This window comes from Sardina pilchardus, chromosome 20 (genome assembly GCF_963854185.1).
Source record: "Sardina pilchardus chromosome 20, fSarPil1.1, whole genome shotgun sequence".
Lineage (NCBI taxonomy): Eukaryota > Metazoa > Chordata > Actinopteri > Clupeiformes > Clupeidae > Sardina > Sardina pilchardus.
The window spans coordinates 21,975,007-21,996,727 of record NC_085013.1 but is presented as its reverse complement, the minus strand read 5'-3'; the positions used below and the strand labels follow the sequence as shown (position 1 = coordinate 21,996,727).

The following is a 21,721-nucleotide window of genomic DNA, read 5'->3' as shown; positions in this document are numbered from 1 at the left end:
TTTGTAAATGAACACAATCACACACACACACAGAAAGGCAGAGGTAATGATAATACCTCTACCACTGTTCCTGCTGTATAACTGATGAGGCTTGACATTCCAAAGGAGGAGCCCAAACAAGGTCATTTCTGGTCGAGGAAAGATATATATCTCTAAACCAGATCTGGGTATTTGTTTTAGTGTGATGTGGCATGGTGCCACAAGAACAAACTGTACTGTTAATTGTGCCGACAGTTATATAATACCCTACTGATAACCCATGATTACTATGGATGTCCTTTGAAACCAGATTTTACAAAAAAAAAAAAAAAAACACTTTTCCATGTCTCATTCAGAACCCGAACCTCCAAAGGAGAAGGCCAAACCTGCTACAAAAGGTATCTGTGGCTAGCAGAGGATTGATTTTGTAACAGATTATTTTATGAGCCAAAGCTAACTGCCACTACTCATTTCAATATACAAAACTGATGCTTTTCACCTAAATTTGCATAAAAAGATATGCATATCTGCTTTAGTGCCCTATACCTTCTATTACATCCCTAACTGACATGACTTTCATGTCACATTCAGAGCCTGAAGCTCCGAAAGAGAAGGCCAAACCAGCTAAGAAAGGTATCCCTACTAGCAGTTGCTTGAATCTATCTAACAACAACCTTTATCAGCCACATCTAATATTTTTTCACCTCAATTATCTTTGTAAAGCAGAGCCTGAGGTTCCAAAGGAGAAAACCAAACCAGTCACTAAAGGTACATGCTACTGTAGCAGATGTCTGCGCTTATAACAACAATCATCCACCTCTAACAGTCACATCTAACTGCTAACAGCTGGTCTTTGTAGTTTTTCCACTTACACTATCTTTTGTGAAATGCAGAACCTGAGGTTCCAAAGGAGAAAGCCAAACCAGTCACTAAAGGTACTGCTAACATATTCAGAATTAGCAGGAATGTCCTTCACTTTAGTTTATCATCTAAATCCTATTTTATGACACGTGGAACCTGAGGTTCCAAAGCAGAAAGCCAAGTCAGTCATTAAAGGTGTATGCTTCGCTTTAAAATATAGCTTTGCCACCTTTTCTAATGGCATAATTTGCATTAAATTGCAATAAAAAATTATACCCCTTTTCACATTTTCTTCAGAGCCTGAACCTCCAAAGGAGAAGGCCAAACCAGCTAAGAAAGGTATCTCTACTATACCAGATACTTAAGTTGACAAAAGCAAATATTATCTATCAACTCAGTTTGTTCTTATTCAGACACACTTCAACCAAAGTCGTTTTAGGCAAGTCCCTTCACTCGGCAGCCATATTGCAGTGCATTTTGGGCACTTATCGAGCATCTATTTCGGCAGAACTGTGTGCACAAGGCGTCACGACACAAATCTCCCTCTTGCTGCGAGATGCAACACATGATTGCCACAATGTATTCACAACATACAGTACCACATGATTGGCACGACGTATTCACAACATACAGTACCACATAATTGGCACGATGTATTCACAACATACCACATGATTGCCATGATGTATTCACACGTCAACTTTTCACCATACATCTCTATAGGAGATTCTTTGAGTGCTGTGTCTCCTTATTAGAAAGTCTCTGCTGAAATCACGTAGAACACTTAAAGATGTATATCTTTAACATTTTTACATTAAAAAAGACCATTACTCTTCGAGAAAACTCTGTTTTTCATGTTTCACTCAGAGCCTGAACCTCCAAAGGAGAAGGCCAAACCAGCCAAGACAGGTATCTCTGCTTGCAGATGCTTGAGTAGGCTATAGATAAAGTAATCAGCCAACTGCTGATGCTAATATTTCACCTTACTTACCTTTTGTCTAACACAGAACCTGAGGTTCCAAAGGAGAAAGCCAAACCAGTCGTAAAAGGTGCACTTACATGCATTTCTGTTTTACGCGCTTCAAGCCATAGCTGTGCTACCTTATTTATAATGCCTTCATTTGCAATGCATCCCTAACCAAACAGCCTCACTGTCCCTGAAGATATTCCTTATATACTTTTTCTTATGTTTTCATTACTGTTGAATCTGCGGGGAAAAAATCCGCTCTTTTTCATACCTTTAGAGCCTGAACCTCCAAAGGAGAAGGCCAAACCAGCTAAAAAAGGTATCTTTACTAAATGCTTACGCTTACAACAGCAAATTTAATCTAAAAATCTGTTTCCTCTTATCTAAATACATTCAAATCACCTAGAGGAACACTAAAGGAAGTGCGTTGTTGACAGTTTTACATAGTAAAAATACTACTGTAGAACATGGGAAGACTCTGTGTTTCATGTCTCATTCAGAGCCTGAACCTCCAAAGGAGAAGGCCAAACCAGCAACGAAAGGTATCCGTACAGATTCAGTTAACAGCAAATTAGCTAATTATATGAGCCAACTTTAGCTGCCTCTGATAATATTTCCAATAAAACACTGACTCCTCAGTTTAGCATTTAACGTAAGTTATCCTTGTCCAATGCAGAACCTGAGGTTCCAAAGGAGAAAGCCAAACCAGCCACGAAAGGTATCCGTACTAACAGTTTAAGTTAACAGCAAATTAGCAAATTATATTGAGCCAACTTTAACTGCCTCTGACAATATTTCCAATAAAACACTGACTCCTCAGTTTAGCATTTAACGTAAGTTATCCTTGTCCAATGCAGAACCTGAGGTTCCAAAGGAGAAAGCCAAACCAGCCAAGAAAGGTATTGGTACCCACAGATAATTAAGTTAACAGGAAATTATATGAGCCGACTCTACCTGCCTCTGATAATATTTCCAATAAAACACTGACTCCTCAGTTTAGCATTTAATGTAAGTTATCCTTGTCCAATGCAGAACCTGAGGTTCCAAAGGAGAAGGCCAAACCAGCCACAAAAGGTATCCGTACTAACAGATTAAGTTAACAGCAAATTAGCAAATTATATTGAGCCAACTGCCTCTGACAATATTTCCAATAAAACACTGACTCCTCAGTTTAGCATTTAACGTAAGTTATCCTTGTCCAATGCAGAACCTGAGGTTCCAAAGGAGAAAGCCAAACCAGCCACGAAAGGTATTGGTACCGACAGATAATTAAGTTAACAGGAAATTATATGAGCCGACTCTACCTGCCTCTGATAATATTTCCAATAAAACACAGACTCCTCAGTTTAGCATTTAACCTAAATTATCCTTGTCCAATGCAGAACCTGAGGTTCCAAAGGAGAAAGCCAAACCAGCCAAGAAAGGTATTGGTACTGTCTGACAGATAATTAACTTAACAGCAAATTGTATGAGCCAACTCTAATATTTTCCAATAAAACACAAACCTTCTTAAGCTTAGCGTTTGATCTAAATGATCTCTTGTCTAACACAGAACCTGAGGTTCCAAAGGAGAAAGCCAAACCAGTCGTAAAAGGTGCACATACTGTACATATTGCACACACTTTAAACCATATTTATCACGTTTTATCTTATTTAATGCTTTCAACTATAATATACCACTAACCAAACACCCTCACTGTCCCTGTGAAGATATTTCATTAATAACAGTCAGTCTATTGATTTGTTTTAATAGGAGAAACCAAAGCTATTAAAATGCACATTTCAATATAATGGTCATAAAGCCTAACTTTCTGCCACAAGAATAGTGTTCATTTCTAGTATAGTAGTAGAACATCGGAAAACTGTGTGTTTCATGTTTTACTCAGAACCTGAACCTACAAAGGAGAAGGCCAAACCAGCCAAGAAAGGTATTGGTACAGGCAGATAATAACGCTAATGTTATGAACCAACTCTAACTGCCGACAACACCAATATAACACTACAGTACGTGTCTGCAGTCTAGCAGTTAACCTCAATTATCCTTGTCCAATGCAGAACCTGAGGTTCCAAAGGAGAAACCCAAACCAGCCCAGAAAGGTATTGGTGCTGACAGATAAAAACACTAATGTTCGGAACCAACTCTTACTGCCGACAACACCAATATAACACTAATGTCTTCAGTGTAGCGGTTAACCTCAATTATCCTTGTCCAATGCAGAACCTGAGGTTCCAAAGGAGAAACCCAAACCAGCCAAGAAAGGTATTGGTGCTGACAGATAATTAAGTTCAGATCAGCAAATTACATGAGACACCTCTAACTGCTTGTGTTAATATTTTTCAATACAACACAAGCTCTCTTCAGTTCAGCATTTAACCTAAATCATCTATTATCTTATGTAGAACCTGAGGTTCCAAAGGAGAAAGCCAAACCAGTCGTAAAAGGTGCACATTCATGCATTCATTCTCTATGTGCTTTAAACGCATATACTTAACATGTTCTAATGTCATCATTTGTATTACAACCCTAACCAACACCCCCACTGTCCCTAATTATGGACATCTAACAAAAAAACAGTATTGGTGTCATTCATTTTTATCGATTATGTTTTACCCGAAGCAGAACCTGAGGTTCCAAAGGAGAAAGCTAAGCCCTTAAAAGGTACACTTCAATAGAATGGCCATGCCATAGGAATAGTGGCCCTTAAAATGTATGATTACACAGACAACTACTGTAAAATTTGATGATGAACAACACTAAAATCAGTGTAGCAATTGAGACAAAGTTTCATAACAGTCTCAGCACAGTTGTCAGTACCGTTGAATATGGCAGAAACACTGTATTTCATACCTTCTTCAGAGCCACAACCTCCCAAGGAGAAGGCCAAGCCAGCTCCGAGAGGTATCTCTACCAGATGCTAAATATGACAAAAGCAAATGTTATCTATTTAATCAGTTTGTTCTTGTACAGGCAATTACACTTAAACCACATACACACTCAAATATGTATATCTTTGATATCATTCTTACTTAAAAATAAATAAATAAAAAAAACATTACTCTAGAACATCGGTAAACTTTGTGTTTCATGTCTCATTCAGAGTCTAAACCTCCAAAGGAGAAGGCCAAACCAGCCAAGAAAGGTATTGGTGCTGGCAGATAATTAGGTTTAAAACCAAAGGCCACCTCTAACTGGCAATTACACCAATATACTGTAATACTAATGTCTTCAGTTTAGCGGTTAATCTCAGTTATTCTCGTCCAATGTAGAGCCTGAGGTTCCAAAGGAGAAAGCCAAACTAGTCGTAAAAGGTGCACATATACAGTACATGCATCTGCTGTACGCACTTTAAACCACCATAGCTGCATTATATTAACTTGTCTAATGCTTTCTTCCACTGAATCCCTAACTAAACATCCCCATTGAATCCCTAACTAAATATCCCCACTACCCCTGCTGAAATATAATACAAACTAATTTGTATGATGGGCAATGTCGTATGTCTAACTAAAGCTAATTTAATGACTAGACAAAATGCATTTGCTAATTTAACATCATAAGAACCGCAGCCTTGATGAGGCAGCTCAATGTTCCCACAGGCCTCACAGTGGCTATAGTTCATGCATGGCAACTTTGCTTGTTGACAGATTTAAATTAGAGCACATAGTCATCAATTATGTTTTGCCCAACACAGAACCTGAGGTTCCAAAGGTGAAAGCCAAGTCAGCTTTGAAAGGTACACTTCAACAGATAGGCTGTATAGCCTAACTGACCATTTACCATTTAAATCAATTTCTGACTACAGTATTCAGAATAATCAATGATTAAACTAAAAACAGTATGACACTGAGACTTTCATGTGGGTTTTTAGGATAAAAGTCACTATAAAACCTCAGAAAAATATTTTCTTTTTCATGTCTCATCCAGAGCCTGAACCTCCAAAGGAGAAGGTCAAACCAGCCACGAAAGGTATTGGTGCTGAGGCTTGTGCTTAGAGCAGCGAACTTCATGTGCCGCCTCTAACTGTTGCTGCTAACATTGTCAGAAACAAGAGCAATGCTATTCAACTCAGCTATTCACCTATTTATTCTCCGTCCCATGCAAAACCTGAGGTTCATAAGGAGACAGGCAAACCTGTCCTGAGAGGTGCACTTACATTAATGTGAGCTTTAAAGGCATTAAAGCGTAAGTTTGGCGGAAAATGAAAATAAAGCTATTTTCTGAATGAAAATACATCAACTAAGCCGTGGAGGAAGTAATTTTCGCTCATCACGCAGTACAGAGCTAGCACTGGCAGGACCTACAGCCCAAAATCGCAAACAGTGGGTCAGCATTGGGCTTTCAGCCATGCGCTTTCAAAATCGCATTTTTAAACCACTAACATTGCTCAAAACAGCGGCAAACCTCGTCAGCAGCTTGCTCTAGGTGTCTACACATAAAACGAAGCACCAATCAGTCTGTAAACTTTGGAATAGTCTGTATACACGTGGAATCAATTCGAGACCGCAACACCGTCTGAATCACAGAAATGTCTCGCGAGATCTCACACGGAAGCACGGGAGCTATTCCTACGGGTAGTCAAAATCGCATTTTTAAACCACTAACATTGCTCAAAACAGCGGCAAGCCTCGTCAGAAGCTTGCTCTAGGTGTCTACACATAAAACGAACCACCAACAACTTGGCTCACGAACCCGACGTTTATAAAAGAAGACTGTTATGAACACTAACCTCTTCCAGTTCCTCACGAAGGAAAGTCCACGAGCTCTCGTGTGAGATCTCGCGAGACATTTCTGTGATTCAGACGGTGTTGCGGTCTCGAATTGATTCCACGTGTATACAGACTATTCCAAAGTTTACAGACTGATTGGTGCTTCGTTTTATGTGTAGACACCTAGAGCAAGCTGCTGACGAGGTTTGCCGCTGTTTTGAGCAATGTTAGTGGTTTAAAAATGCGATTTTGAAAGCGCATGGCTGAAAGCCCAATGCTGACCCACTGTTTGCGATTTTGGGCTGTAGGTCCTGCCAGTGCTAGCTCTGTACTGCGTGATGAGCGAAAATTACTTCCTCCACGGCTTAGTTGATGTATTTTCATTCAGAAAATAGCTTTATTTTCATTTTCCGCCAAACTTACGCTTTAAGGTGCATCCTTAGTGTGTTCCATTTTATTACCAGCTCCTAAATGGGTGTTTGGGAGGTCATGCAAGACATTTGTCCTGCTACTGTCAGTTCTACCAGAAAGACTCAATAAGATTTAGATTAGCGTAAGATAGAGTTTAATCCTGAATTGGATGCACGGCATAATAGGTCAGAGTTGGTCGCCTGAAAGCATCAGAGAGGTGAATCAGATGCAGCACTTTACAGACGAGCACAAGCCACCCATTGAATGAGCGGGTGACATCATACTGTAAGTCTTCCTTGTAGAACTTTCGCCTAAGCTTTCACTTCCCAATTCAGCTTTCCTTGTTGCCAGTGGCACTAACTCATGCTAAACCCATCACCTCCCCTAACACTTCCTGTCTCCCGAGGTTGGAATGTTGGAGTGTATGGATGGATTCCGCAGCTGACTCCTGCACGATTCCCCTTCAAGGTGTTTTAAGGATCCTGGCCAGAGACCTCGCCTAATAACTAACTCTTCTGCTTGCATATCTCAGGCAAACTCAGGAGGCGAAGGAACTCGTGAAATGTCTTCAATTGCACGGCAACCCAACCTAAACCTGCTGCTGTCTCCGATCATTTTTAGTTCATAGGAAACAGCACTAATGACATTCTTTTTCTCGGCCCATGCAGAACCCGAGGTTCCAAAGGAGAAAGCCAAGGCTGCACCAGGAAAGAAAGGTATACTGTCCTTCATACAGAAATATGAATGCTATTACATGGAAGACTCTGAATGGCATCGTACTATGAAATGAAATTAAATTAACAATTAACAATTAGGAAAAAATGTGTGATCTTCAATGAATATTGGTGAAGATTGTGGTGAGATAAATAGGTACAATGATAAAGGTATCTGACATCAAACACATCTAAACACAAAAGCCTTTTTTCCATTTATACCCAATTTCTTGTTTGATTCAGAGCCAGAGCCTTCCAAAGAGAAGGCCAAGCCAACTACTCAGTGTAAGGGAAAAAACATTCAAGCTACCCATTTCAACCCTATGGCAATCCAATATTTAAGTACTGATATCCCCAACTAAAAGTCAGTCTACAGTAGTTCAGGCAAATGTCCTCAAAAACTTTCTTGCAACATTTGGACAATAACAAACTTGAACCTTGGAAAGGGAGAGGTTACCTAGCATTTCTCCTGCCCATCATTGCTGAAGTGTGATGTTATGCAACTACAGCCTGATTCCAGGTTATGGATATAGTCAGTATAACAGCAAATGTTCACTATTTTAAGCTTTAAGTCTCGCTAGACTTACACTAATATCCCATCTCGAAATGTCTTAACCTATGCAGAAGCTGAGGCTCCAAAAGTGAGAGCTAAGCCAGCTCCACCAGCGAAAGGTAACACATTTTTAACGTTACCCTAAGGCTTTTGTAAAGGAAAAGGAGACATGGCTTTATTCACTTAAAGTAGTAGAAATAATGTACTTATGTTATGAATCACAGGACAGATAGGGCTAATAGTTTTTGGGGGGTGTTTGCCTTTTTTATTTACCTCAGAACCTGAGATGCCAAAGGAGAAGGCTAAGCCTAAGAAAGGTAGCTCCTTTTAGTTCCATGATTACATGATCATATTTACAAATAAATGAAGAGCTAAAATGTCTAATATCTCATTTCTGATCTGCAATCTGACATATTTAAACATAGACCAAGAAGTTCCAAAGGCAATAGTCAAGCCTGCCCCAGCAGTAAAAGGTAACAACTTGGATATCTCAATATAGATATAAATAGATATATCTTGGATATATCTATTTCCTTTTCATTATTCAATCTATCAGTGATGTGTTTCCTCTTAATAACTATGAGTTACCCCACAGTAGCCGTAGGTGAGGTTTGATTAACCAAGGAGATGAGGTAGTATCATAAATGACATGCCCCTGCCAAGCACATGTCATTTCCTGCCATGGGTCTTAGTATTTGTTTTGTTTGTTTGTTGTGTTTACTTATCTTATTTAGCGCCTGTACCTCCAAAAGAAAAGGCCAAACCAACCAAGAAAGGTCATTGTCATTCTGTGTGTCTACTGTGGATGCTGAGTCGGCTAGAGTAGATGCCTTCTGTCTGTGTGTCTGTCTGTATGTGTGTGTGTGTGTGTGTGTGTGTGTGTGTGTGTGTGTGTGTGTGTGTGTGTGTGTGTGTGTGTGTGTGTGTGTGTGTGTGTGTGTGTGTGTGTGTATGTAATATGTATTCATGGGTTTCTTCAGGTCCCTTTCCACAGGTGTATAAAATCAAGCACCTTGATTATGAATGCAGACTGCATGGTGCTTGATTAATACACCTGTGAATATCCATGAATATGCACATGTGTGTGTGTGTGTGTGTGTGTGTGTGTGTGTGTGTGTGTGTGTGTGTGTGTGTGTGTGTGTGTGTGTGTGTGTGTGTGTGTGTGAGTAGACGTTTCTACAATCAATTGGTTTACATGTTCTCATCTCATTACGTTTTCTATCTGACTCAGAACCAGGACCACCCAAGGAGAAGGCCAAGCCAGCTAGGAAAGGTGGGTCTGTGGGACAGCTATGATGAATGGATCTGGACTGCGTTTCTCAGATTCGTTAAGAAGCTCTTAAAGAGACCCTATGCAACTTTTTCATAGTCATAAAATCGCTTAGAAATCATTGTTTTGCTTGACTGACCAGTTTGATCGAAAACAGTAATATTTCCTCCCGCCCCCAGTGTCCCTATCCGCTATTGCAACCTTGCAGTTTGTGCAGGAGGCGATCGCTCCTTGTTTACATCTGGAAGTCTGAGACGCGTAAGGAACAAAAAGAACCACGCTTGCAATTTATTTTTTAGATATATAGCCTATGTATGTATAAATATACACGCTAAAGCTGTAGGGGAAGCTCTGCAGAGAAATATGCAAGCATAAAACGAGAGAAAACGAAAAGCGAAACCGAAACCGGAGATGAAATCGCCAATCCTGCATAGTTTGTCTTTAAGTGCTAAGAACTTCTTAGGAGCGTTCTTAGAGCGCTCCTAAGAACTGGGAAACGCGGCCCTGATCCGTTGACTGTGACTAGTGCATGAACTACAGCATTGTGTTGAGATGTCCCAATCTTTGAAGTCAGCAGGAAATGTAAAGATTACTACCACAATTTGCATTACTTGTGATTCAAATGCTGTTCAAAACGCAAAACACCAGAGTAAAAGGCCTTTCAAACACTGTTATTTATTGCCAATCAAATATTTTTAGCGTTGTCTGTTCTTTGTTTGTCTGTAGAACCTGAGGTTTCAAAGGAGAAAATCAAACCTGCAAAGAAGGGTAAGGCTGCTGCTATTTCTCCTGACAGTTACATGGAAATGTGTGGATGCAAAATAGAATTTGAGCAACACTGCCAAAATCCACATGACATTTTCTGCCTTTGACAGAACCTGAGGCTCCAAAGGAAAAAGCCAAACCTGAATTCACAAAGAAAGGTAACCAGATAAATTAATTTCCCCCTTTTCTGTCTAATTACATACTAGTAGGATTCTTAGAAACTAAGTAGTAGTTCATCTCATTTATGAAGACAGCAGGTTAAAAATAACATATCCTCCTCAGATTCAGGTTAAGAAAATATATCTACTATCACGTCAGACACTTGAGCTTTTGAACGGTTATCTCGGTTGATGACATAGTTATTTGTATCTGGTTTATTTCCGAATAGAATTTGATTCTCTGAAAAATATTACAAAAGCAACACCACCAAAGCGAGGTAAAAATCGTCGATTTGAATAACACATTATTAATGCATCCTAAGATACACTGGTGATCACTCTTGGTTGAAATAACCAGTTGCTTGTCAACTACATTAAGTACCCACCCAAGCATGACTCTTTCCAAAGGGTGCATGTTCACTTGAGGCCTTCGTCTGCTGACATACTGTATGTACTGACTGTATATCACTTGGTACTCAGTTAATGTCAATGTATTGATATCCAGCAATGTTATTCAAAATAAGCTTTGAATTGAATGTGTTTTCACAGCAACCACATATATATTTTTTTCCTGTTTAACTTAGAACGCAAAGTTATAATGGAGAAAGCTAAACCAGCCAAGAAAGGTATTTTGCAAAGATGCAGCAATGTGCGCTTGTTAAAGATGTAGCAAGACGTGCCTAAACAAATGTTGCTTCACAGCTAAATTGACATAATTTGTTGTGTCATAGTGTCGTAATTGGCTTGCGTAAACAACATTCATTGAAGGCACTCAAGGCAATACTGTTAAAAATCTGGAGCATCACTCTAGTGACGGCTCTCTTGTCTTGCCTCCTGTCGCATCTTTTACAGCAAAAGCAGACGTTAGTTTATAATGAGAGACATCGGCAGCAGCTTGTGCAGTAGCGGTAAAGTGACTGACAGTGCCAGAGCGCTTGGCATCGTGTGCTGACGCTAATGCAGTGGTTCTCAAACTGTTTCTGTCGTGCCACACTTTAAAGGTTACATTTTCCAGCCCCACCTGATCCTCTCAACCCGGAAAAATGGTGACGCTAAAATACTTTTTTTTTTTCACATCTTGGTTACAGTGCCTTAATTCCTAGTGACTCCCCTCTCACTCCGCTGGATCAGGTGTTTTTTTTTATTCATATGTCAGTCTGTTTATCACTTATGTTTGTGTGTGGCTATTTTGTTTTGAATCTATCATCTTCTTTGCCAAAAAAGAAAGGCATTATTAAAGATAGGCACAAAAGAACAAATTTCCTCCTGTTCCTCGCGTCCCACCTGTCATGTGTCTATTCCCCACTAGTCGGGCCCGCTCCACACTTTGAGAACCACTGCGCTAATGTGTGGTGTGTGTGTGTGTGTGAGAGAGAGAGTAACGAGTACAAGTACGAGTGAGTGAGTAAGTGTGAGAGAGAGAGAGAGAGAGAGAGGATTTTGTGTTGAATTACTTATGTTTTGTAACAAAACTTAAGTGACAGAGTTTAAATTGATGTTAATCAACTGCATGAGCTTGAATCTAAAATCCAGGATAAATTAAACATAAAGATACAGCATAGTCTATATACAGACTACTGTACATGCCTCAAGATCCACCAAGGTCTCATAAGCACAGCACACTGGAACTAGCACACTAAGCACACTGTTTTGCATAAATCAGCATGTCTTAAATAGATGGCTGTTAATACTTAAGGTAATGAAAGGAGTGGCATCAATAAAAATGTGATTTAAATGTAAAGAATCATGTTTTGAAATATAACTTAAACTGTACCACATATACCTCATATAGCCCATATATGTGTAAAAAAAACTTACTTAGTCTGAGTTTCCTTGACAAAACTCTGTCTCCTCACATAGAACCAGTGGTGCTGAAAGAAAAACCAAAACATGTTCCAGTGATTAAAGGTATATACGTACTAATAATAATTTGTGTAATGGCACATACGGTACCTGTGATTAAAGGTATACTGTATGTACAGTATAGAGGACTTATAGCAATATGATCAATGGCACATATACAGTATACAGTGAGTAGTATCATTATGGGCAATCTGATCTGAATTCTGACAGTTGTGTCACTTTACCTCCGTCTTTGTTTCAGAAGTAGAGATTCCAAAGAAGGCTAAACCCACAAAGAAAGGTACAGTATCTCACGCTGTGTTTGATATGTTTGCATTGAATGAAGTACAGTAGTTTCCCCCATATAAGCCGCATTGTGTATAAGCCGCAGGACAGAAACAATACCATGTTAATACCATATTAACTGCCCCCCTGTATTAACCTCATAGCTGAAGAAATTTAGCAAAATCAGTGTATAAGCCGCGGCTAATATTCAGGAAATTACGGTAATTCTAGAGCTATTTTCAGTTATACTGCCAATAGAAAGTTGGTGAATTCTAACATGGTCTTGATGTTGCACAACAGAGCCCGAGGCACCAGTAGAAGTTGTTGTACCAGCACCTACAAAGGATGGTGAGATTTGTTTGTTTGACTTCCTCTGTAAATCAATGTTGTGGTTTCATTTGCATAAACAATTATTCAAATCATGTTTGATTATCAAATAATCATAAATAATAATCATAAATAATTAAATTAAATGAAAATAAATAAATTATCCCTAGAACCAGCCATAATGGACGGCCTTGGAGTGGAGGAGGAGGGTAAGCATATGTGGAGAGATGTCAATCATTTGCTTTCACTGTGTGCATCTAAGGCCAGGCTGAAACTTGGTTCATATGTTTCTGATGCTTTTCTCTGGTGTTTGTCCAAATCCAGACGACATCCCCTACTTCCAGTGCTTCTTTGTGGATGAGGAGGACACACACTACCCATTCTTCCCATTCTCGCCACCACAATTATGAGACTACCCCATCCACGGACGACCATGGAGATCCCAGGACTTGTGGAAGTAGCTTGGTGGAGAGTCAAGTCACATGATTACCTTTATCGCTGGACTGGGCTGTGCGAGAGCAACCACTGGTTCGACACGTCTAACACGACAGCTGCTGTCCATCAGCAAAACTGGTGAATGGCGAATGGTGGTAACAGTTTTGTTTGTACACCTCAGTATGCTTTTAACAGACCACGGAAGCAGGAGAGACCATCTTTTTCCCTAGTGTAAAGACCTTAAACATTATTTGTGTTAGTATTTTAGAAAAGCTTTTGTTTAGTTGTTACAGTGGAGTGTAGGAAAGGTCAGGATGTCATTTAAATAAAAGCCTTGTCTTACTTGAATCTACATTTGTCTTGACAATGGCTAAATAGTTTCAATGTAAGTCTGTACATGTAGCAATATTCGTTTTTTTGTGCTGCAACATGTAGTCATAAAATGTTTAAGCAATTTTGAAAACACTAACAAAGTTGGAAACATTGAAGTTGAGGGACCTGAACGACCAGCAAAAGAGCAAAGCTGAGTGTTCCTGGAGCTCCTTCATGTTTTATGTGTCTACTGCTCTGCTTTCCTGTTCAGATCAGGAGAGGGTGGCGCTGTGACTCCGCAAGAGCTACCGTAGGTGTCTATCGACCACCATATTATTACTACCTGACAACCCCTTTGTGGGTGTGTATAACAGTATGTCTGTGACTGCACAGATTAAGAAGTCTTATTTCAACATCTAACGATAGGATAACTGTCGACATGCTCCTCATTTTGACAGGGTGCTGATTCGAAGAATTCCATTATATTAGCCGTCAGAATGAGGTTTTCTTTTTTTTGATATTGTTTTCTTTTATTTCCTTTCTTTTGTCCTCACAAAGTTTCAATCAACTTGAAGTTATATTTAACAAATTTACACAATTCTGAGGTCAAAGTTTTTCCTTTTTTTGTAACAACAAGCAATGTTTTTTATAGTATCTTGAGCCTTTGAAAATACAGTGGCAGCAAAACAATTTCTTTCGTCACATAATATCAAGGCCATATTTCTGATCTTGTTGATTAAGCCGCACAAACTTCCTGTTTGCTTAATTACAAACCAATTTCATGATTCATATTTTTATTCAAATTGCAGATGGTGCAACAATTTAATACATTTAACAGAGATAGGACTGATGCACTGCATGTGGTAGAGACCAGGTCTGGAGGAGTAAAGTCTTTTTTTTTCAATTCCACAGACCAAATGTCATTTAGAGCTAATATAAACATTTTTAAACACATTAAAACACATTTTTAAACACATTAAAACAAATGTTTAATTGTAAAGTTGCATACAGTATGTAAGAAAGAAATATAAATATTTAATGATAATATCAATTATTTTATATATTTTACTTTTTATTTTTTATAATATCTTATAAGGAGACCTGTAAAGAAGAATATACTATTTCGCCTTTTTCCAAGGACATATCTCAAAGCTAGATTTGATGATTTTGCTCATGTTGAGATTTTACTGGCCAACAAGAAAATACTTTCAATTCAAGCGATGTTAGGTCTCAATGGCCTAATTATGGGCATAAAGGGCCTAACATTGAGATATAGCCTATATTCTTTTTTGCTTTTTTGTTTGTTTGTTTTTGTTTTTCAATGAGATCAAAAGTCATATTTCATTTAATCCATCAAATCTAAGAAGTATTTAGTTATTTTCCTTCTTTCTATTTTAGTTAGACAAAGCAAATGAGGTGACAATTGAATGAGGCCACATTATGAGCACAATAACGCATTGTAGAATTAGAGCATGAAATGCGAACGCCGTTCACTCTTCCTGTGTCCCTGTACAGCATCATAGCGTAAACCGGTGGCTCCCAAACTTTTCATGGCAGGCCGCCCTTTCACAATGGCAAGGAATAATGAATGAATAAATGAATGAACTACTTTTCGGGTTCCAGATCCTAACCAACTTGTCAGGTTCCGAACCAATTTATTTTTGGTCAAAATGCTTTGAATAATTCAACATCTGGAGCATGAACCAGAATGGAGACAATTCTCTGTTGTCGGAGGACGCCTATTTGGGAACCACTAATGTAGACAATACACCTTTATAGCATACTGATGATGCAGTAATATGCTTTTGGTATGTCAACACAGTATTGTGCGATTTGAGAGGGCATGTAGGCCTACAAGGCAACAAATGACAGGGACCATACAGTGAGTGTATCAGCCTACATTGAGACAGCCACTTATGATAGTGCAAATGATTGGCCAGGACAATATGACTCTTTACATATATCTTTTTTTTAAATCTTTTTTCTTTTTAAATTAATTTCTGTTTTTGTATTCATTCTTATAAGGACATAATAATCTAATAGTGTTTGCCTGGACATGACTTCTCACGTCCTGAGCAAATATGTCAGTCATCCTGACACAGACCATATACCGGATCTGTGCGGTGTGTCCGTTTCGTCACAGGCTTTAAGGGGAAAAAACATGGCTGCTAACAAAATATGACACGGTAATGCTGACGGTTTGTGGTTGTAAACAGATTCAGGATAGCATTTTGAGGGCCGTGACATGGTGGGTATACAGGCCATACTGTACCAACACAGTCTATGTGTATCTGAGTATTCGGCTGGCGTGAAACTAGCTAACTTACATGTCTTTGATCACTTAAGCATACAGAGAACATCAACATGCAAAATGCATTTTGAACTCATACTGTAAATCAATGCAAGTGACACAAAAAGTGCTAGAAAGCTGGATGTCCATATTGTGAATATCTTTACATAAGTGACACCAAACCTTTCATGCCATGATAGTGACCTTGTTGTAGCCCTCGATGTTAATCTTAACAGATTTTGTTTACACAACTGTATGAGAAAAAGTTCAGATGGATATGTTTACATTACCTCAACGAGATATTTTCTCACAGTACTGAATGAAATACCATGAAAAAATGGTCTGATGTTAGACTACACTATCTTGTTTATTGTTATAACGGTCATTTACACATTTTATGAATATCAAAGTATTAGAATGACAACATTATGGTTGTGATGTTACAATAATGTTTTGTGTTGTTGATGTAATATTATTACGACTAAGTGGGGACAGGAAACCCAATAAGGCCAAGAGTCATCTGTCGAGACATTGTCATGCCAACGCTTGAGCGATGAGCATGTTGATAGCTCTATGCTCAATGTTGTGCTAACTTTCTGACCAGTGGTCAACTGAATGGTCTCGTACTACAGTATGTCTGAAATGTATGAAAAAAAAGCATATCTTTTGTTGTCATCGAAAGTCTGATTACAAATAAGAGCATGTTTTTCAACAACCATGCTTACTTATTTTATGGCTTTTGTGCCAGTTTAGACACACTACTGATGAACGATTTTAAATGAACATGGAATGCTACTTGTATTATTTGAACAAGTAGCCTGATCAACTGCATGGTGTGATACTTTTGTGCTTGTAAACATGCTAACCAACTGAGTTAAAGCATTACTAGAATCAGGTGTGTTTAAACTGGAGTAATGTGTATAAGTTTGCCACGACTTACAGAGAATAACCCAGGGATTTGTGTTCAGCTTTTTAATTCTGATTCTTGTGCATCCTTTTGTGTGAAATATTTGCCATATTATAATAAGATATAATATAATATTTAGATCCATTGGGGTACAGTAACATAGGTACCCATAGTTTTTCCTTAGGCCTTGAAGTTTTGGCACTGTGTGTTGCATACAAATTCAGTGTACTCCGGTTGCAACAGTATGTCTTAGCACGAAGCACTTACAATAAGGAGGATAGTGTACATCCCTCCTTCATGTCTTCACCTTTCGGAAGATAATTTAGCAAGATCTTCTTACACATAAAGATTGATTCAACCTGGTGTGATAGTGCATGTAGCCTACATGTTGCAATAGCCAGTACAAGATGTGTGGCAAGGCTTATGGTCACTTCAATCATTGTCCTACAAGTGGCATATAAATTCAAAGGCTATCAGGTTTTTTGTCAGTTGTCAATATTGCACTTTATATGCCGGTTTGAACCTGTTGCAATGGGGCCAGTTGCCTCCCCACTACCCATAAACTCATGTATTTGACTCCCCCCTTTTAAAAGCAAGAATCAGAACTTCACATAATACCAAAACAGAGCAAAGTTGTTGATTGAGCTCATTAGTTGAGTTATGGCTATGTTGAAATCTGTCAGATATGTCTAATAAACTTCTCTGTAGTGAAAATGACTTGTTTTGTATGTGTCTCTTGTCTTGAATGTTAATGATGAATTCATTAGCATTTGCCTCAACTGTTTGTGTCCATTTATGAAGCCACTAGATGCCACCACAACACAGAGGTGTTGGCCAAAGCATCTACAGTCAGACAGACTAACTACATGACACTATTTATTTTTTATAGCATGCTACATTATATTTCAATTTCTAATCGTCAACCCTTTCTCCCTTATACTTAAGTCTCTATCTTTAAATATTTACCTTTTGCAAACATATTTATTTCAGAGATTTTACATTTGGAAATGTGGAAAATCTGGAACAATCCTGCATTACAGCAAACAAAATGTCAACCACATTATATTATTGCAAATTGTACTGATATTTATATTTATATTAGAATACAGCAAATTGCCCCTCAGGGACAAATAAAGTGCTTTGAAACAGACTTAATTGAATCCTGATAGTTAACAGAGAGGCCACTTACAGATACCTATCCTCCCTTTTTTTTAATCTTTTTTTCTTTTCAAATTCATTTCTGTTTTTTGTTGTTGTTGTTGTTGTTGTTGTTTTTCATTCATGAGCACATACAGTAATCATTTAATAGTGTTTGCCTGGACATGACTGCTCATGTATTTATACTACTATACAAGACAGCAAATTGCCCCTCAGGGTCAAATAAAGTGCTTTGAATCGAACTGAATTGAATCCTGATAGTTAGCTGAGAGTCCACTTGCAGAGGACACTCCTCCCAGGAATTTGAATGTAGCTGTCATCAGGGTCACTATGCTGTCTTTCCCTGAATCACGCTAGCCATAATGAAGTCCCATTCCCCCGGAACTCGGCTTTGTTAGAGCCTGACTCTGCTTCATTCTGTTGACTGTCCATGGGCTGTCTGCTGTTCCCATAGAAGACCTGGAGAGGTTCCAATCATCCCTTTTGTGTTTCCACAGGCACACAAGCAGACACTCTTTCAGAACACTTGGCACCATGTGACAGTGATGTCACCCGTAAAACCTCAAAGCGTATCACAAGACAAGTAAAAAAAAAAAAAAACAATCAGGTTACACAGAGTCTGCCAAGACAAGAGGTGCAATCAGGTTATAGCTAGACCTGAACTCCAGCTCCAATATACAGCCAAAGGGGTCAAACATGCGGGCATTCTCGCCCGCTGCCAAAGTGGCATGAGACAGAGAGAGTGGCCGACCCTCTTTCTGCCTTTCCCATACACACTGGGCACCCTCTCTTTCCATTCAGTACCCAAAGAAAGCACGGCATCAGACACTGCCAACTGCATAATGACTCGGATTTCTATCCCAGCGGAGCTAGACTCGTCTGCGCATTTTGTGCGATTTAATTTGCACTCCCAAACTTATTTTGGATTAAACTAATTCTGTGGGCAAGCAAATCAACATGCACAGCAAATGCACAAGTAATCCAATATAGGGCAATAACACTTGCACCATAGATCGAGTAATTACTGGCACTAGCAGGACAAGTAGGACAATACTTCCGTCCTGAAGTTAAGAATGCTATCGAAAGCACACAGAAGCACAATGACTCTCAGCCTGGGTACTGTATCACCAAGGAGATTCCCTCTTTGATCATTCCCTAGTCTTTGACAGAGAGAGAGAGAGAGAGAGAGAGAGATGCCACACACTCCGAGTTATAAGTCTTTTTTTTTTTTTAATAAAGCGGTAACGTTTCGGCCTTTGGCCTTCTTCAGATCTCATGATCAGATCAACAGATCTGCCAGATCGTCCTCCATGAGGATTAGTGTGCCGGGAGGGACCGGCAGCTCCTGGTGGCCGTGGACGCTAACTGACACGCATTCTAGACAGTCGTCAGGCACCTGCAGACAGGTGTTCACAGGAGAGGGGCACACACGTGTACTGTATGCAGCACGACATCATATCACATCACATCAGATCGTTCATTGAGCCCTGCAGGTGAAGGAGTCCGCAACACTCTTAAAACAGATGTCTTGAAAACAACACAAACTGTGTTGTCCCTATCTGGACACAGAAATGTGTTAAAAAAAAAACAAGTTTTGCTATTTCAAACACATATTGTGTAACAAATAACAAAAGCAACAAATTGTGCTGTCCCTATCTGGACATAGAGTTGTGTTGTTTTCAACACATTCATTTTAAGAGTGAACAAACCATTCATACTGGGACATGTGACCCACTCAAGTGAGTTCATTTGTAGCCTATTTACATAGATAATAGACACACGTCTCTACAACACATATCTCTCCAACACTATGCTGTATGCACAAGTTTTGATAAAATGCTAAAACATTATCTTCAGCTAACTTTTATGATATTGGGAAAATGGAATTGTGTTGTGTCATCCTTGTGCAATTTCAGAGCTTTGACATAACAGTGCATCAAAAGCATTGTGTGCATTAAAGACAGGACACAATAGGCTGTTTTCTTCCACTCCAATTACTGTGCCTTTGCGATAGAAGGAATCCATTCATTAACAGTCTGCTGTTTAGTAGAAGATATTCAATGGCAACTGAATCAGCAGCCTTCCGCCAGGAATCAGTTCAGAGTAGTTTTTTGCATGTAGGCCTATGTATTTTCTTTTTACAACACCTATGTGTTTTTAATAAAATGTTTTAATATTCTGTAGGCCTATGCTATATTGATAAAAATGCAATGCTATGTTGAGACTTTTAATGTTCAGTCAAATACTGCTACAGACAGCATACAGATGCACTTAACTAATTGTTTTCCACTTAATATTATGATATGAATTCTTTTTGTTCTATTTTTTTTTTTTTTTTTCAAATATGCCACATACAGTATATTGCCCAAACGTGGTTGGTTGAATTCTATCGAATGTTGTCCCGATGTAAAGACACACTGGATTAAGAGATTATCGTTGGGCGACCGATGACAGCACACACCAGTGGCAGGTGGAAGTCGCTGAGGTTACTCTAGGTCATTCTCCTTCATCAGTGTTTCTTCAAAAAGAAACAAGGGCAGTTTGTGCCCACAGCTGTCAAATGAAGAGCCAGTGAACAGTGGCAAGCCTGTGCCCTTTTCGGATCTTTCAGTTTGTCAGTTTGTGAGGCTCACAAAACTCCTATCTAAGACCCATGAACATGTTGCATGTGTGACTGGTGAGTTTATTTTAATGGAAACTCAGTTCAAGCACCTCTAACGCCATCACCCATTGCTGAATAATATGGACCATCCACCATGGAGTCCTACCTGGTCTTCTCGCTCTGATCACACCTCCAGTTCAGTCTCTCTGCCCTGAAAAATTGAAAAGCCATTACTATACACTCCCTTTTTAAAATAGGCTACTTGTGGCAAGGATGGGCAAAGTGAGGCTTTGTGAAACACTGAAACATTCAAAGAAATTGTGTTCAGAAACACTTCAAAAAGATTAAATTTGCCTAACCGTGGTGATTGGCGTTTTAAAGCAGTGTTACGAAACACTTGCTCTTCGAAAGGCAGATTCTATTTAGAGACCTCAGTTTCGAGCGTCACATCCCTAACTGGGTGAAGTGAAAAAAGTGAAATTAACTAGTAGCCTGCAAACATGCTATTCCTGTAACAGAGAAACGTAGTAAGCCTGCTTAAAAAAAAATAGAATGATAGTTAAAAGCGTAAGTCCAGCTAAACATTCAATAATGAATAGCCTATGCATTCGTGTCTGTTGGCATTTTTGTAAAATCCGCAGAAACCATGTTACCGTATGAAAGTAAGGCTAGGCCACTCATTGCTGCTGATATTAATATGGACCATCCATTATGGAGTCCTACCTGGTCCTCATGGTCAGAGTCAGACTCAGGTCACACCTCCGGTCCACTCTCTCATGGCCTGTAAAGTCGCAAAGCCACTACGGCTACTTCTGGTGGAGAAGTGAACAGAAGAATTGATAGTGTTGAGACTGCACAGGTCTACTTTATCCTATAGGGCCTAGGTGCAGTAAACAATGCGAAGACTATGGATTAGCCTACCTGGGCAGATAAAGCCCCAAATCATGTAACCTAGCCTGTCAATGTTGTAATGTCTCCAAATTAATGCAAGAAAGGGCTTTCTGAAGCTCACTTTTTACCTTAAGCCCTTAGGTAGGCTAACAAGTTGAAGCTCGAGCATCACATCACGAGAGGTTCATAGGCTACTAAAGCTAAAATTATTGCGGAACATTTTAGCCTACTTTACCTTCGTCTTTTAGCGACTGGGCCATCCATCTAGAGACCATGACATCTGTTAAG

General features: G+C 39.2%; 1 protein-coding gene across 16 annotated transcripts in view; it reads left to right on the top strand.

Annotated features, from left to right (window-relative positions):
• The window catches only part of si:ch211-266g18.10 (titin), a 44,924-nt gene extending 27,425 nt beyond the window's left edge, over positions 1 to 17,499 (top strand). For 5 of the 16 annotated variants that reach the window (XM_062522511.1, XM_062522506.1, XM_062522507.1 and 2 more), the window contains 31 exons: positions 336 to 377; positions 571 to 612; positions 703 to 747; positions 873 to 914; positions 1,138 to 1,179; positions 1,708 to 1,749; positions 3,694 to 3,735; positions 3,863 to 3,904; positions 4,026 to 4,067; positions 4,208 to 4,249; positions 4,428 to 4,466; positions 4,665 to 4,706; positions 4,906 to 4,947; positions 5,075 to 5,116; positions 5,500 to 5,541; positions 5,733 to 5,774; positions 7,594 to 7,641; positions 8,263 to 8,310; positions 8,470 to 8,508; positions 8,617 to 8,664; positions 8,926 to 8,967; positions 9,423 to 9,464; positions 10,188 to 10,229; positions 10,337 to 10,384; positions 10,615 to 10,662; positions 10,969 to 11,010; positions 12,245 to 12,292; positions 12,489 to 12,527; positions 12,812 to 12,859; positions 13,009 to 13,047; positions 13,163 to 17,499. In XM_062522511.1, the coding sequence (XP_062378495.1) occupies positions 336 to 377; positions 571 to 612; positions 703 to 747; positions 873 to 914; positions 1,138 to 1,179; positions 1,708 to 1,749; positions 3,694 to 3,735; positions 3,863 to 3,904; positions 4,026 to 4,067; positions 4,208 to 4,249; positions 4,428 to 4,466; positions 4,665 to 4,706; positions 4,906 to 4,947; positions 5,075 to 5,116; positions 5,500 to 5,541; positions 5,733 to 5,774; positions 7,594 to 7,641; positions 8,263 to 8,310; positions 8,470 to 8,508; positions 8,617 to 8,664; positions 8,926 to 8,967; positions 9,423 to 9,464; positions 10,188 to 10,229; positions 10,337 to 10,384; positions 10,615 to 10,662; positions 10,969 to 11,010; positions 12,245 to 12,292; positions 12,489 to 12,527; positions 12,812 to 12,859; positions 13,009 to 13,047; positions 13,163 to 13,248 (1,379 nt within the window). In that variant the 3' untranslated portion in view covers positions 13,249 to 17,499. Of the gene's footprint in view, positions 1 to 335; positions 378 to 570; positions 613 to 702; positions 748 to 872; positions 915 to 1,137; positions 1,180 to 1,707; positions 1,750 to 3,693; positions 3,736 to 3,862; positions 3,905 to 4,025; positions 4,068 to 4,207; positions 4,250 to 4,427; positions 4,467 to 4,664; positions 4,707 to 4,905; positions 4,948 to 5,074; positions 5,117 to 5,499; positions 5,542 to 5,732; positions 5,775 to 7,593; positions 7,642 to 8,262; positions 8,311 to 8,469; positions 8,509 to 8,616; positions 8,665 to 8,925; positions 8,968 to 9,422; positions 9,465 to 10,187; positions 10,230 to 10,336; positions 10,385 to 10,614; positions 10,663 to 10,968; positions 11,011 to 11,236; positions 11,293 to 12,244; positions 12,293 to 12,488; positions 12,528 to 12,811; positions 12,860 to 13,008; positions 13,048 to 13,162 lie in introns of those variants that run through there. The other 11 variants (XM_062522497.1, XM_062522499.1, XM_062522501.1 and 8 more) reach the window with 11 other exon arrangements.
• Positions 17,500 to 21,721: the final 4,222 nt, after the last annotated feature.